The sequence below is a fragment of the Struthio camelus genome, chromosome 25 (genome assembly GCF_040807025.1).
Source record: "Struthio camelus isolate bStrCam1 chromosome 25, bStrCam1.hap1, whole genome shotgun sequence".
NCBI lineage: Eukaryota > Metazoa > Chordata > Aves > Struthioniformes > Struthionidae > Struthio > Struthio camelus.
Window position 1 is genome coordinate 829,949 of NC_090966.1, and position 13,617 is coordinate 843,565.

At 46.3% G+C, this 13,617-nt stretch overlaps 1 protein-coding gene across 1 annotated transcript; it reads left to right on the forward strand.

Moving 5' to 3' along the window:
* The first annotated feature begins 51 nt into the window (after positions 1 to 51).
* CCDC43 (coiled-coil domain containing 43) lies at positions 52 to 12,856 on the forward strand. Its single transcript, XM_068919308.1, has 5 exons — positions 52 to 628; positions 6,478 to 6,565; positions 8,591 to 8,726; positions 9,415 to 9,473; positions 11,400 to 12,856. Exons 1-5 carry the CDS (start codon positions 452 to 454, stop codon positions 11,585 to 11,587), a joined length of 648 nt encoding a protein of 215 aa, XP_068775409.1. The 5' UTR covers positions 52 to 451; the 3' UTR covers positions 11,588 to 12,856.
* Positions 12,857 to 13,617: the final 761 nt, after the last annotated feature.

The window sequence follows — 13,617 nt, forward strand, 5'->3', positions numbered from 1 at the left end:
GAGGGACACGCGGCTCCTCGCGACGTCAGCGCAGCACTCAGCCCCCCCCCCCGCCCAGCTCCTTGCCGCTCCGCCGCCTGCAAACCCCGGGCCGCCACCGAGCGCCGGGTGCCCCCTCACCCCGGGGGAGCGCCCCGCCGGGCCGGCAGCGGGGGCTGCTCCAGGAAACGGCACAGGGTGGTCGCCCAGGAAACGGCACAGGGTGGTCGCAGCTATTGAGCGGAGGCCTTGAGGCACCCGGCGCAGCCTGACCCGACCGTGCACAGGGGCTGACCGTCGCCGTGACCGCGGACACCGGGGGGGGGGAGAAGGGAAGCCTCCGCGCCGGCGGGCCACCGACCCGCCAACGGCGCCGCGCCAAGGTTGTCCCCAGCGGCCGCCGTAGCGCGGTGGCGCCGCCCCGCCAGGCTCCGCGCGCGCGTGCGCGCGGCGGTGGCTCTGGCGCTCCAAGATGGCGGCGCCCAGGGTGGCGGAGGCGGGGGGTTTCGCGGCCTGGCTGGCGGGGCGGTTGGAGGTGCTGGGGCTGGACCGCGCCGTGTACAGCGCCTACATCCAGGGGTTGCTTCGCGAGGAGGAGAGCGACGAGGAGAGGCTGGAAGCGCTGCGCAGCGTGCTGGCCGCCTGCCTGGTGAGGGCGGCGGGGGCTTGGGGCCGCCCTGCCTCAGCGGGCCGCGGGCTCCGCTGGGCCGCGCCGGGAGTGGGGGAGGGTGGCGGCGGGACCGGCTCGGCTCGGCCCGGCGGGGCGGCGGCGGCGGCTCTGCGGGCGGGAACGGGCTGGCCCGGCATCGCCGCGCTGCCCCTGGCTACAAGTACGGGCCCTTCCCGGGCCGGCGGCTGCTAGCGGTATGTGTCCGTTACCGGCGGCAGCGGCCTGGCTCTCTCCCTCCGCGCTGCCCCGCGGCGGCGGCAGTCCCCCGGGAGGCAGCAGAGCGCCCTCGTTTGCTGCGTGGGGCCAATATTCAGCTGTCAGCAGCTCGGGACAAATCGCTGAATCTTCTGTCTGTCCGGGAGGCTTTCCGGAGGAGGTAGCAGGAGGTAGCGGGCAGCTGCGGTCCCGGTGAGGCTGCTCCCTTTAGGGCCGATCAGCTTGGAAAAACATAAGGAGGGGGCTGCAGGGGGTGACTTGCAGGGATGCACATGCCTCAGCGCACCTTTCATCCCCCAGGAAACCTTTTTGCACTGCTGATGCTTCTGGGTAGGCAGATAATCAAGTTGGTGGAGAGTTTCTCTAACTGTCGGTTTTTAGCTGTGTTTCTGTTTCGTTCCCTTCAGATGTACACATACCTTTGCAACGGTGTACCCATTTTGAGACCGATTGGAAACTTCAGCTGTGGCAAAGCTTGGCTTTTTTGGGGGGAAAAGGAGGGCTTTTTTGTGCAGCGGATGCTCAACTTAGTATGTGAGCTGGATGGCTGTCTGTTAATCCAAAGCGTACTTTAAGAGGTGGTTTGTAACAACACATTCTTTAAAATGACTGAATTGTAGCTACGTTCGATGCTTATTGTGCTCTTAGCTGATCTCATTTGTTGCAGTACCTCCTAGGAATCAGTCATTTGGGTCAGACTGCAGCTGGAGTTAGTAATTAGGGGAGAGACTAAACTTGTTGCTAGCTTTGCTTGGCTAGAGGCCTGAGTTTTCACAGAACCGCAGAATGGTTGAGGTTGGAGGGGACCTCTGGAGATCATCTAGTCCAACCCCCCTGCTCAAGCAGGGTCACCTGGAGCAGGTTGCCCAGGACCATGTCCAGGCAGGTTTTGAATATCTCCAGGGAAGGAGACTCCACAGCCTCTCTGGTTTCCAGTGATGGGCAGTGTTCATCTCTTCTCCCAGACTTTTATGAAAGAAAGTTAAGAGAGTGCAAGACTTTCTTTCCAGGAGTCATCCCTTTTGAGGGGAGACTATGTGATTTTTACTGCATTTGTAGCTTAAAATGTTAAATAGTAAGTGCATACTGATGTTAAAGAACAGTCTACTCAATGGCTATCACTGATTTTCTCCCAGACTGTCACTTTAGGAGCATAAAACTCAAAGGGACAAACTCAGTCATTGCATTTATTTTTGTGTTATCACAGGCAACTATGTCATATAATTCCTTCCATGAACTAAACGCCTGCCATTTTAGAGCAGTTTTCCTAACATACAGAGCATCTCTTCCTCACCTTCCATCATCACTTCCCCACCTTGTGGCACCAGCAGTACGTATGAGGGGTGTGAGTTAGTTTCTGAAGGAAGTACAATTGGGCCAGCGTGGCCATGTGCCTACAGTAGTAGAAGGTGGAGGGGAGGATGAACAGTAAATCCTATTGGAATAGGAGACGGAGCAAAATGTTTTTGGGAAATGCTGTTCTGAAGCCTTGTGTATAGCTGAGATTGACTAACCGGCCTGTAATTATCAGGCTCACTTCATTCCACCACCAAAGGCCGAGCCTGGATCTGATCTCTGACTACACTGGCCACAGACTTGCAAACCTGGGGCGGGCTTTGTGTTTTCATGTGATATTCCTTCTGAGCTCTGGAGGCGTGTGTAGCTTGTTGGCCTTCCCTTGCCCTGCAGATGGGCGCATCGTGTTGTGGTATTTTCCATCTTCTCTTTGTTGCTAACTTGCCCTTCTGTTGTGCTGCCACCAGTACAATTTTTGAAAGCTAGTGCAGTTTCCATATTCATCTAGTTTTGGGCTGTTCTTAATCCTGTACTTGCTGCATGATGGTTCTATTTCTTCTCTCCATTTTCTTTTGCATGTCAGTGACTCTCGTGCTGGCTTTGCTTCATTTGCAAGTTCTAACTCTGTTTGATTTCCTGACAATTCCTGTAAAAAGTTGAACCCCTAGGGCATGTTTTTTCTTTCTTTTCTGATCAGTGCGCTTTTTTCTTTATTTTAGATGTTACTTATTTCTGTTATACTGAAATAATTCTTCATCCACTCTGAGGTCCTTGCCATCTCTTTTCTCTTTGTTCTATATACGAATTCCAGTTCACTGTTTTGTTTTTAGCAATGCTGACTAAAAGAAATTCCAGGCTACCTCTTCACTCGTGTCCCTGGTTCCTCAGTTCCAACAATTTCACAGGTTAGGTACCTGAGTTATTTAAATTTACCCATTTCAAATCAGGAAACTTAGAATCAAGATCTGTTTCTGTTCCTCTATTTAAACCGAACAGACTCCAGATCACTTGGTCCAAGTGTATTTTCATTATTCTCTGTATTTGCTAACTTTTAAAATAACGTCATTTCTTGTTTGTTTAGGGAGTATTTCACAGAAAACATTTGCCTATCACATTCACAACTATCTGAACTCCACCAGTGTTAGTAGGTAATATTGGATTGTTCTCCAGTCTTGTACATGGAAAGGGAGTGTCCCAAAGTGACAGCAATCACTGTATAAGGATACAGTGTAGAGACCTGTAGAGGTCTTTATCCAGATTGCTGTAAGACAGAAGGGTTATACAGCAAACCTCCTGCACTATGTGGCAGAACTTCTCTTTGCATCCTTCCATAAAGGTTTAGTTTTATCTAGGCTGCCACATGGTGTTTCTCTTTTGTTGCTTCATTCACGTCCATTCCTACACTGCCATCCTGACCTTCTGTTTCTTCCTTTCTGATTACGAGGACTCTTCAGCTTCAAAGCTGTGTTAATGTTTCTTGGGTTTTGTCGTGTTTCTAGGGTCACTAGAACATCTGATTTTCATGTTCTTCTCCCTTCACAGACCCGCCTACATTGATATACAAATACTTGATTTGTTTGTTGTTGCTCAAACCCTCCTTTGAGGTAGAAGTCTCTCTGTCATTGGTTTTAGTCTTCTGCAGTTCATTTTTCTTTCTACTTGTTGCTGTTCCTTTATCGTCACTTGCCTGATTTTCTTCTTCCTGCGTAATGATACCAAGCGTACAGGATTGTGTCTTTCCCAGCCTCCTCTACTGGCTTATGGTTGCTAACCATTTTGCCAGCCTTGATTCCAGTGCTCTAGTATTCCCAGCACTTGGCAGAGTCTGTCCATCCAGGAGAATCCTTTTAATATGAGTGTTTCTAGCAGTTAAATATCTTTGTGCCTTCTTTGTCCTTGAACCGTGTTGATTTTCATTGTCTTTTTGTAGCTTAATCCATTTTCTGGAAGGGCTGGAAAGGTTCCTCTGTCACTTGAAGTTGTGTTTCTTTGCACATCATCCTAATTGTTTTCTGCTTAGCCAGCACGTGTTCCTATGAGGATCTCAGAGTGTCATCTCCCAACAGGAACGGGGTCAGTGGGTTCTTCCAAACCTAAACCCACCTCTCTTATACTTGATATTAATGAACAGTATGTCTTCTGTCCTCTGGATATACCCAGGTTAGAGGCATGTTAACTGATTAAAATGGGTCTGATATTGGTGTGAATCACAAACCCTTCTTCCTTTTGTTATTTTTCTGTTTGCAGATCACTTCCTTACTCACAGCCTTGAGTATTCTGCATGTTTGTCCTTGGAGTGTCTTTTCCCTAACGCAGGGACCTCATTCTGATGCGTGTATGGTCCTGTACTGTGTTCAAGAGCTCAGTGCTCAGCAACCTTGTGCAATGGTCTATCTGTTCTCCTCTCACCTGTCTCTTACATGGACAAGTTTGTGCTTAGCTGTTGTAGCCTGGCACGGTTTTACTCTTTGTGTGATTTACTCTTTGTTGGAGCAAAAGGTGGAAAGATCATGTGATATTTCCTTATCTCTTTGTCTGTTCCACAGTTGTGGAAAACTTAACTCTTTTTTCCTGTCCCCCTTGTGGCTGCTGGATGAGTAATGTTTTCCATGACTGTGCTAGAACTTGAAAGTGGTTTTTAGGTACCTACTGCCCACGTTTTCAAGATGAGGATTGTGAACTTGATACCTCTTTGATGAGAAGTCTGTGTAGGCAGGTTTGGTGTGCTTGTGTTCCAAATGCCAGTTACTGAATGCCTGGCTGTAAAAAGGGAGGAAAGGCACAGACAGCTGAAGCTGGGTTGTTCTGCACTTCTGTAAGTAATTTGTTTTCTCAACAGAGGTTATGGTGTTAACTTACTGCTTTTCAGGCACAGGCAGAGTAGGCGGTCGTCATGGGTGGTAAAACAGCCCCAGTAAGAGGTGACCGTTGCTTTGCTGCCTAATTTGTCCCTGCTGAAGTGTAGTACTGCTGACCAAGGAGAGGAAAATGACTGCAAGGAGTTTCAGGCAGTGCCTGGATCTGGCCTGAACCACTAGATGTTAAGACCTGCAATGCACTGGGCAGACCTGCAAAGGGACGGAGGAAGGGGAAGACTCGTAATCCTGGTTGGCTCATACCTGAGGTGTCCCTGGTTAGCAAGTTTCCGTTTGCTATTAACTCTCCTTGAGCCCATTTGCCCTGTGCTTCTCTGCTGCCATTTTTTCCTAAACTGTGGACATATTTGCTGTTGTGTGAGTTAGTGCTACTGAGCACACGTTGCACATGTACATCTTCCCAGTCAACTGCTTCTGGCTGCAACTCTTCAAAACCCTTTTCAGTTTTATTAGGATCATTTTTCTTGCCTAGATTCGGCTTCTGTAGCCTGAATTTATCAGATAGTGGGCTAGCCTCATAGAAATGCTGTGACCACGTGTGCTGAAACATGGTAGAGTTGTGTGTCATCTGCCCACTGCTGGGATTTGAAATTGCAGTGTTGATCAGTTCACTAAGAAACTGCATTTAGACACTGGGGAGGGATTTGTTCGTACTGGACCACCACAGGCAAAAGGTTCTGGTGGCGGGAATACCTCTCTGTTGCTAATTGAATGCATCTTCTTTCTTCCTGTGGTTTAAGTTCTTCCTGAGTAATGAATAACAATTTGAATACATTCCCCTGCCTCCTCTCTCGATTGTGTTTAATGCTCTAGAACAGGTCAATGGGGACAAGAATCTCTCTCTTTTATCTGCTGATGAGAGTCTATGCACCAAAGTGGTTTCAGCTCTGTGCTCGCCCTGACTATGTTGTGTTCAGTCTAATTTATTAACTTGAATTAGATTGGCTTGGAGGTGGCCTTTAACTAGCTTCTCTGCAGCCTTGCTCAAGAAGAGGTATGATGCTGGACAGTAGTTGGCTAGAGTTAAGATAACTTGGTTACCTTTCTTCAGTGTTGGTAGGGCTGTTTTATCTAGATAGCCTGCCTCTATTAAACCAGCATGTATCACTAGAGCAGCATCGTGCACAAAAATAAAACACTGTGGCAATAGAGCATCTCCTGGCATGGTGCGTTCACATTTGTGTAGTCATCGAGGCTATATCTAGTTCTGAGCTGTGTAAACAAGTAAGCGCGTCTGACTTGTATTGTCCTGCTGCCCCAGGTTAATAAAAGTCTTATGTGTGCATTTAATAAGTAGATTTCATGGGAAAAACTTTATCTCTTGGGCTTGCTGCCTTGTACTCAGGTTCTTTGGAGTTGGTACTTTTCATATCTGATTCATGCTCGTTTAAAACAGACTGACTTTATTCTAAGACTGAGAAGTCTCTTTTCCCTTACTAGGAAGAAGATCTCTTAAACGATGTTTGCAGGGAAGTAGTCGAGAAGTGGTCTGAATCTCAGATTGTTGACGCCAAAGAGAAAAAAGAAGGTAGTGTCACTGCTCGGAGTGTCTTTCCACGCGGTGTGAGTACATTGCAGGGCCTTACCAGGATGAGAACTATGCGTTCATCCTGTTAGGAGTTAAAACCAATGTTGCTAATGTGTTTCCAGATCTGACTTGCTTCTCATTGCCATTGCTGCTTATTTACTTTTTTTGTCTTGAAATATGAAATGAAGTTGAGTAGTTTCACTTCTGGCTTTTGCTAGCATCGTGCTGCTCTTTGGGTTCATAATGCTGCAGAGGAGAAAGTTAATTTTTTTCTGCAGGATTTAAAAAATATCCTTTCATTAAAAAACCTAGGGCTTAATCTCCGTTAAATGATGTAGCTGTGGCAGCTAGGGCTCTCATGATAAATGCAGTTATTATGGTATAAAATGTGTGTAGTGCTTCTGTTTATGCTAGTTTGGGAAGCAAGCACTTTTATACTACTATAACTGCACCTATGGAGAGCCTCTGTGCTGCCCCTTGTGCTTCTGCTCACCCCAGGAGAAGGTCCTGGTACACATTAGGAAAGCATCCTTATTTTTCTCTTTCCAAATCTTCTCTTAAACCTTTCCTTTTTTTCCAATAAATGCTTGTAGGGGGGGAAGAACTCTGTCAGGCTGCTGCTGCTATACTAATGCTGCTACTTTCACAATAACTTACGTAGTCCCGTTGTTTCTTTGTGCCCTATCTGAATTCATCCCTTGTCTTCAGCTGTCGGCTCTGGAGCAAAGATGTCCTTTTTGTTCTTGTTCATTGGGGGAGGCTTATTCTGGTCAGCAAGTAGAGCTCTTGAATACAATGAAATCATGCACTGGAAAGATTTTGCTGGTTTAAACATACTGTATGGTTCAACTGGTAATCTTCTAAGCGTATGGGACCTAATTGTAGGCCTGTGTTGGTAACAATGTATGTCCCTTTTGGCTAAAACTTGTTTTTTGTTTGCTTTGCTTTTGTTGTTGTTGTTGCTGATTTTTGTGCAAACAGAATATTGTCACTGACTTGATGCTGTTCTAGAAGTAGTTCTCCACAGTGAGCCCTTGCTAATAAGACCTGCATTTATATAGTACTTTTCTTGTCTAAATCTCAAAGTATTTCGCAAATGTTGGTTTCGCTTAATTCCTCTTTATAGGTGGGACAGCTCAGCTGCAGAGTGGTTAAGTGTCTTTCCCTGAAAATTCATTGAAGTACCCTACCCTTGACCTAACCAATCCCCATTAAAGTCAATATCTACTTGTTCTGACTTAATGAAAATATATATTGGGTGTTAGCTCTTGGTAGGAGAAGGAAATGTGTGAAAGAAAAAGCTTGGAGGGAATCTTTTAGCTTTTAAATTGGGCACAAGATCTAAGCCTTATGGAAACGTGACCTTACCAAACAGGCAATGTGTAGCAGCCTTTCTATATTGAAAAAAAAATCCTGAGAATAATTTATTAACCAACTAAACAAATATTATTTGGTGTCAAAAACAATGTCATTTTAAGAAATAGACAACAGAACTTAATGTTGAAAGGTAAATCAACTGTTTCCCTAGGTAGGTAGAAAAGATGGAGTATTAAAACCATGTTAAATTGGAATCCTGAAAATTCAAAGTACTGATCAGTATATCTGTGCAATTGAATAAACATGCCCAGTATGTTTTAACTGGATGAGAATGCCATAAAATGGATTTTCATTAGCTAAAATCTTGCTAATGCATAAATTTCATTGCAAAACTTCCCTTACTCCAGGAAAAACTATGTCTAATCCATGCAGACAGCACGGGGGAATTCCTCCTTGTGAGGAGAAGATGGCATGTGACTTCAGATGCCCTGCTGGTATGAACCGCCTCCTCGGTGGCCAGTGGCTTGGGCCGGGAGCTGCGGCTCTTCTGTAACTCCTGCTCTTGCAAGGCGCAGATTGAATTCTCAGTAATGCCTTTTGGGGACAGCAGATGTGCGAGTTGGGAGCAGTATGTGGCACCTGTCAGCTAGGTTTTCAGTGCTGCGCTTGCAGGGATGGACTGATGCTCTTGATTTTTCTCCTTGCCAGATGAGATCCAAGCAATTGCCAGCATGATGGAGAAGCAGGCCAAGCTTGTAGTGAAGCCGAAGGAGGTCTCCCAGGAAGAGAAGCAAAGGAAGGCTGCCCTCCTGGCCCAGTATGCTAATGTGACAGATGAGGAGGAATATCCTTTTCCTGACCCAGTCAAGACTTATTGCTTTGAAGAAAGATGTTTTATTAAGAATCTTCTAAAGCGCCTTTCCAGTTTTGCAGTGTCTAGTGGGAAGGGTTGGAGGGGCTTTTCAATCTTCTTTCTCCACAGTGAAATAATTTCCTTGCAAAAAAAACGTGGAAGCTCCTAGTTTATGGAGTGCCATGTGCAGACACCCATTTGAGTATGTTCTCCCACTGTTTCCAAACTCTCCAGCAGTATATGCTTGCCTGTGTCGGGGGTTTGTCCAGTCTGGGCATATTGATGAACGTATCGCCTCCAATATCCCAGTAACACTCCGTGCATGGTAGTTAACGTACTGAATTTATCTCCTGCTTTCTGGCAAGGAATCTGTTGAAAAGGTCTTCTTTAGAGAGGGCACATGTAGAGTGGGAGAGTTTAAAGTTACCTCTTCATAGTGCTGAAGAGCAGACTCTTCTTTAGAGATCAAAGTTGAGTAAGAGGGAGTCTTATCTGGCGCTCGAGCAGACAGAAGAGTTGAACGGCATGTTTTATGCTTGCTTTGGCTTTGGCTGTCTGTATCAGTTTTTAGTTTCTTCCTTGTCTCTTGGCAGAATTGTTATTTGATGTTTTGAGCCAAGTGTGACTGTACAGAGGCATGAGTTCATTATCAATGTCCAAATTTCCTTAATTCTCTCACTGGTGAGGATGAACAGGATGGATCCAGTGCAACAGCAATAAATATTGGATCGGAAAAATGTATCCTTTAAAATCTCAATCAGTCAGGCTTTTTTAGAAGAAAGGCAGCTTCCATGGTGAGTTTCCCATCCTTTCTTCTCCGTGTTTGTGCTTACTGTTTCTTTAGTGCCTCCTTTTAGTGCCACGTTTTAGTATTGGTGATTCCTTTTTTCTACGTAGCCTGACCTTACTTGTAAAGAAACTTAAAGGTTCATCTGCTTTCCTGCTCTCCTTTCCCTGCCCTGTGTGTACAGCTGAGGCCAATCCTGTCATTTTCTTTTTTTCTTTACTCCTTCCTTTCTTCTTTCTTCTATCCCCTCCAAAGCTTCACAGAACATAGTGCTGATATGGACAATTCTCCCAAAACATCAGCTTAATAGCAAGTGGTTTCCAGGGAAGCAAATCATGTCAGGAATTATTAAAAGTGTGATAGAAACAAAACCACTGTGAAACGATATAAGGCCATAGTGCACATGAACTTTGGCAGTGAACAAGGACCAATCATCTCAGGATTTTGTAAACACAGTAGCTTGGGTCATTTCTTGCGCTCCCCAGCTGGTAGGTGTAAGGTGGAAACAGGTTTTATCGCAGTATATAATTAAAATGTGGAACCTAAATTGTTCTTGTCCCTAAATTACTGATAGGAGGAAGAGCCAGAGGGGGAGACATCTACTCTCTTTTTCTACTGCTCTTCCCAAAGCATTTGTCACTGGCCATTACGGGAGAGAGGATGTGGCGCTATGTCAATCTTTGATGTGAGCTGGCTCATCCGTTGCTGTGTTTGTAGCCTTCCTACCCAGGAAGCAGGATGGGTAGAGCTATCTGAGACAGTATTGTCTGTGTGATACCATTTCCATTTCTGTTACAGAGCCAGTTAAACCTCCTGAGGCAACTGCCCCACGGAGAGGATGAAGGTATCATCTTGAGATGACAGCCTTTTGTGGCTGTATATAGTCATGTACGGAGGGTGCCATGTTGTCTGTCACAGGCACGCACACGTTGCTGGTGCAAGTCGTCTTAGTCCAGCTAGTGGGATGTGTTGCAGCAGCTGGTTGTCAGCTCCTGGTCCCTGTGATGTGTCAGCTCTAATCAGAGTGGTGCAACTCTGTAGCATATATACAGCTGTACTAAATGCACCCAAGGAAGCTGTACCTATGTATTATTTTTCTTTCTCCTTAGATTCCTAGAGGCTTTTAAAATGTTTACACATTAGTATTAAGAACCTGCAGGCAATGTGATTTTCTCTACGAAAAACGTGGAGTGAACGTTTACTCTACATAACTCTTCCATTTGAAGAAACAAGCAGAGATTCCTTTTTCTTTCTCCGTTGCTCGTTTCTCATTCCCAAATTCCTTACCTGCTTGGTGAATAAGCAAAAGTGGGAGTCAGAAAGGTTACTTTTTCTTGCGCACCACCTCCTGTACAAGTGTTGGTTGCTGCTGTGCAGTTTCTCTTCTCCGTGGAGCCCTTGGGAGAAAAAGGAGCAGCTGAGATCTGCCTGAGGTGAATTATTGCTAGGCTTATGGAGGCAAAACTCTGCCTTGCTCAGGGCAAGGTTGGGATCCTTCAAGATACAGCCATCAGCAAGAGGCAGGAGAGCCTCAGATGTTACCATTGATAAATGTGGCCGCAAAGCTGCACTAGTGAGCTGTAATTAGGGCAAAGGAATTGGAGTTTGGGGTGAGGAATGAGACAGAGCGGACAGAATTGCTGCCTTTTTCCTTCCTCTGCGAAAACTGTGCTCTGCTAGCAGCTGTAAGACGCCCCACAGCCCTGACTGCTGTCCCTTCGGAGGGGAGATGTGACAGTAGGTGGAGGAGGAGATAGAATAAACCAATCTCTGTGTGCTAAATCCACTGTCTAGTTTACAGACCCCCAGAATCACCAGAAGGAGGAGGCTGTGTGTGTTCAGACAGAGCACGTTGTCTGTCCTTAACTCACAACTAGCTTTGTTCCGAAACACAAATGTGGAGGATGTCTTGAATGCCAGAAAACTGGAACGGGAGCTGTTGCGAGATGAGTTCCAGAAGAAGAAAGAGCAAGACAAACTCCAGCGAGAGAAGGATAAACTAGCCAAGCAAGAGCGGAAGGAAAAGGAGAAGAAAAGGACACAAAAAGGAGAACGGAAGCGATAGCTGTGGTTTTTCAGTTGGACTCTGAAAGGATAAAATTAATTATGAATATGGTGTGTGTTTAAAAAGCAACAGAAATTCTGGGCACGTGGCTGGTGAGTGGGTCTTTGGAAGCATTTCCTCTTACATTTACATAGCAAAAAAGAAATTTCAAACCTCTTTAACTCCAGATGTGCCATGTGCTTGTGGTGTCAAACGTCCCAGTCAGTTATTGTGGCCAATGTCTGTACCAAAGAATGGTGAAGTGATTATGTCTGTGTTTCAAATTGATCAATTTTACTTCTAACTGCTTTAAGCGAAGCAAAACAAGATGTAGGAAAGGGCTTCCAAACTGGCTGCATCCTCACGCTAGCCTAGGATTTGCAGCAACAGCATGTTTTGATTTGAGAATAGAGCAAAGCCCCTTTCTGACTTGTAATTAAGCACATGCTGCTACAGGGTGGATGTGAATTTACAGGGTGGAGCCTTGAAAAATGTATTTGCAAATACATTTATGTCTGCTGCCAAGAGCAATGCTATGTTTTTATTCTGACTGAACTGAAAGAGCAGGGTTTGGCTCTGACCTCAGCAATGGTAAATGCTGTTCTACAGCGATAGAAAGGAAATCTTATGAAATATATATGAGTTCCAGCTATGAGATTGCTTCACCTACAGGCTCTTGGTAAAGGAAATGCTACAGTGATCTGAATATCAGATAGAGCAGTTGCAAATTGCTCAAGTCCTAATACTGTCTTACGGCTTGATGCTGGTAGCTAGAAGATGGTGCTCCCCGATGTGGATGAACATCAACTGTTATTCCTACAGTAGTGCCAGGGCAAACGCTTTAATGCCAGCTCAGTGCTGAGCAGCTGTGGCTGTAACTGATTTTTACAAGCTGGTTTACAAGCTGGTCATCTCCTGCCTGGCTCAGCTGCTTGTAGGAGCTGTCCTAGCTGGGGGAAAGCAGCAAGGTTTGAACATTTCCCTTGCCCACAGAAGGGCTAGTTACCTGTGATTTTTTCAGCCTCCTTCATGAAAGTCTCACCTGCCTCTGGAAAGGAGAACACTAACTTCTGTGAACTGCACCTAAAGGAAGACCTGCAGCACTTCAGGGTTGCGGGGGGAACCGGTGTGCCCCATCCACGTGCTGCTTTGTGCTCTGGCCACTGTGTTCACTTGCAAGACTTGTTTTTGAGGATGGGCAGGTTTTGACCAGCTGTTGATGGTAACTGTCCTTATCACCTGCTTTCAGCACCAGTCTGATTAAAGGTTAATGCATCCTGTTTAACTGCTGCAAGTGTGAGTAACTGCTTTATCTTTGGACTTGAATAGTAAAACTGGTTGGCCAAGAGACAGCATTCCTCTCTGTGTCTGAGTAAGTGTCACGGTTAAGGATTGTGGTGCCTGATGCAGTATATGCATGCACAAACTCCCCTGCAGATCTTGCATCCTCAGTTTCTATTAAACTGCAGAAATATTTCTGAGGTCTGGCCTGTTGCTGCCATGGGGCTGGTCATCCTCTAGTCACACCTGTTTTCCTGAGCCTGTAATGCCGCCCTTCACCTCTTCCCTTTGTCCCTGTAAGAGAACACATGGCCACTGCTACTTCTGGGTCAGGCTTATGCTCAGGGCTTGACCCTTTTCCCAGGCCTGAGCATTACAGTGGCTCTTAGCTGCAGTGTTTCTTTTGAGGGCAGGACCATGGCAGGACAGGGAGGTGAGGTGGGGGTAGCTGGCCACAAAGAAGCTGGGCGCTCCAACAGAGCTGCCCTGGCGCTGCTGCCCAGACCCTAGCACCACAGGGTGGCTCTTGCTTTCTCCTGAGTCCCAGAGCCCTTGGTCTCACAAATCCCTTTGCCCTAGATCTGACTAGGTGATCTGACTGGGTGAGAGTACTAAGCAGTGACTCAACAACTGCACCTGAAGCAGCCTTAGCCACACTCAGGTTTTAGGAAGCTGCCAGTTCTCTCAGTGCATTTTAACACTCCCACTTTCACTTGCACCGGGTTGCTGTGGCAGCAACAGCCTCCTTCCTTACTGGCAGCAGCCAGCAG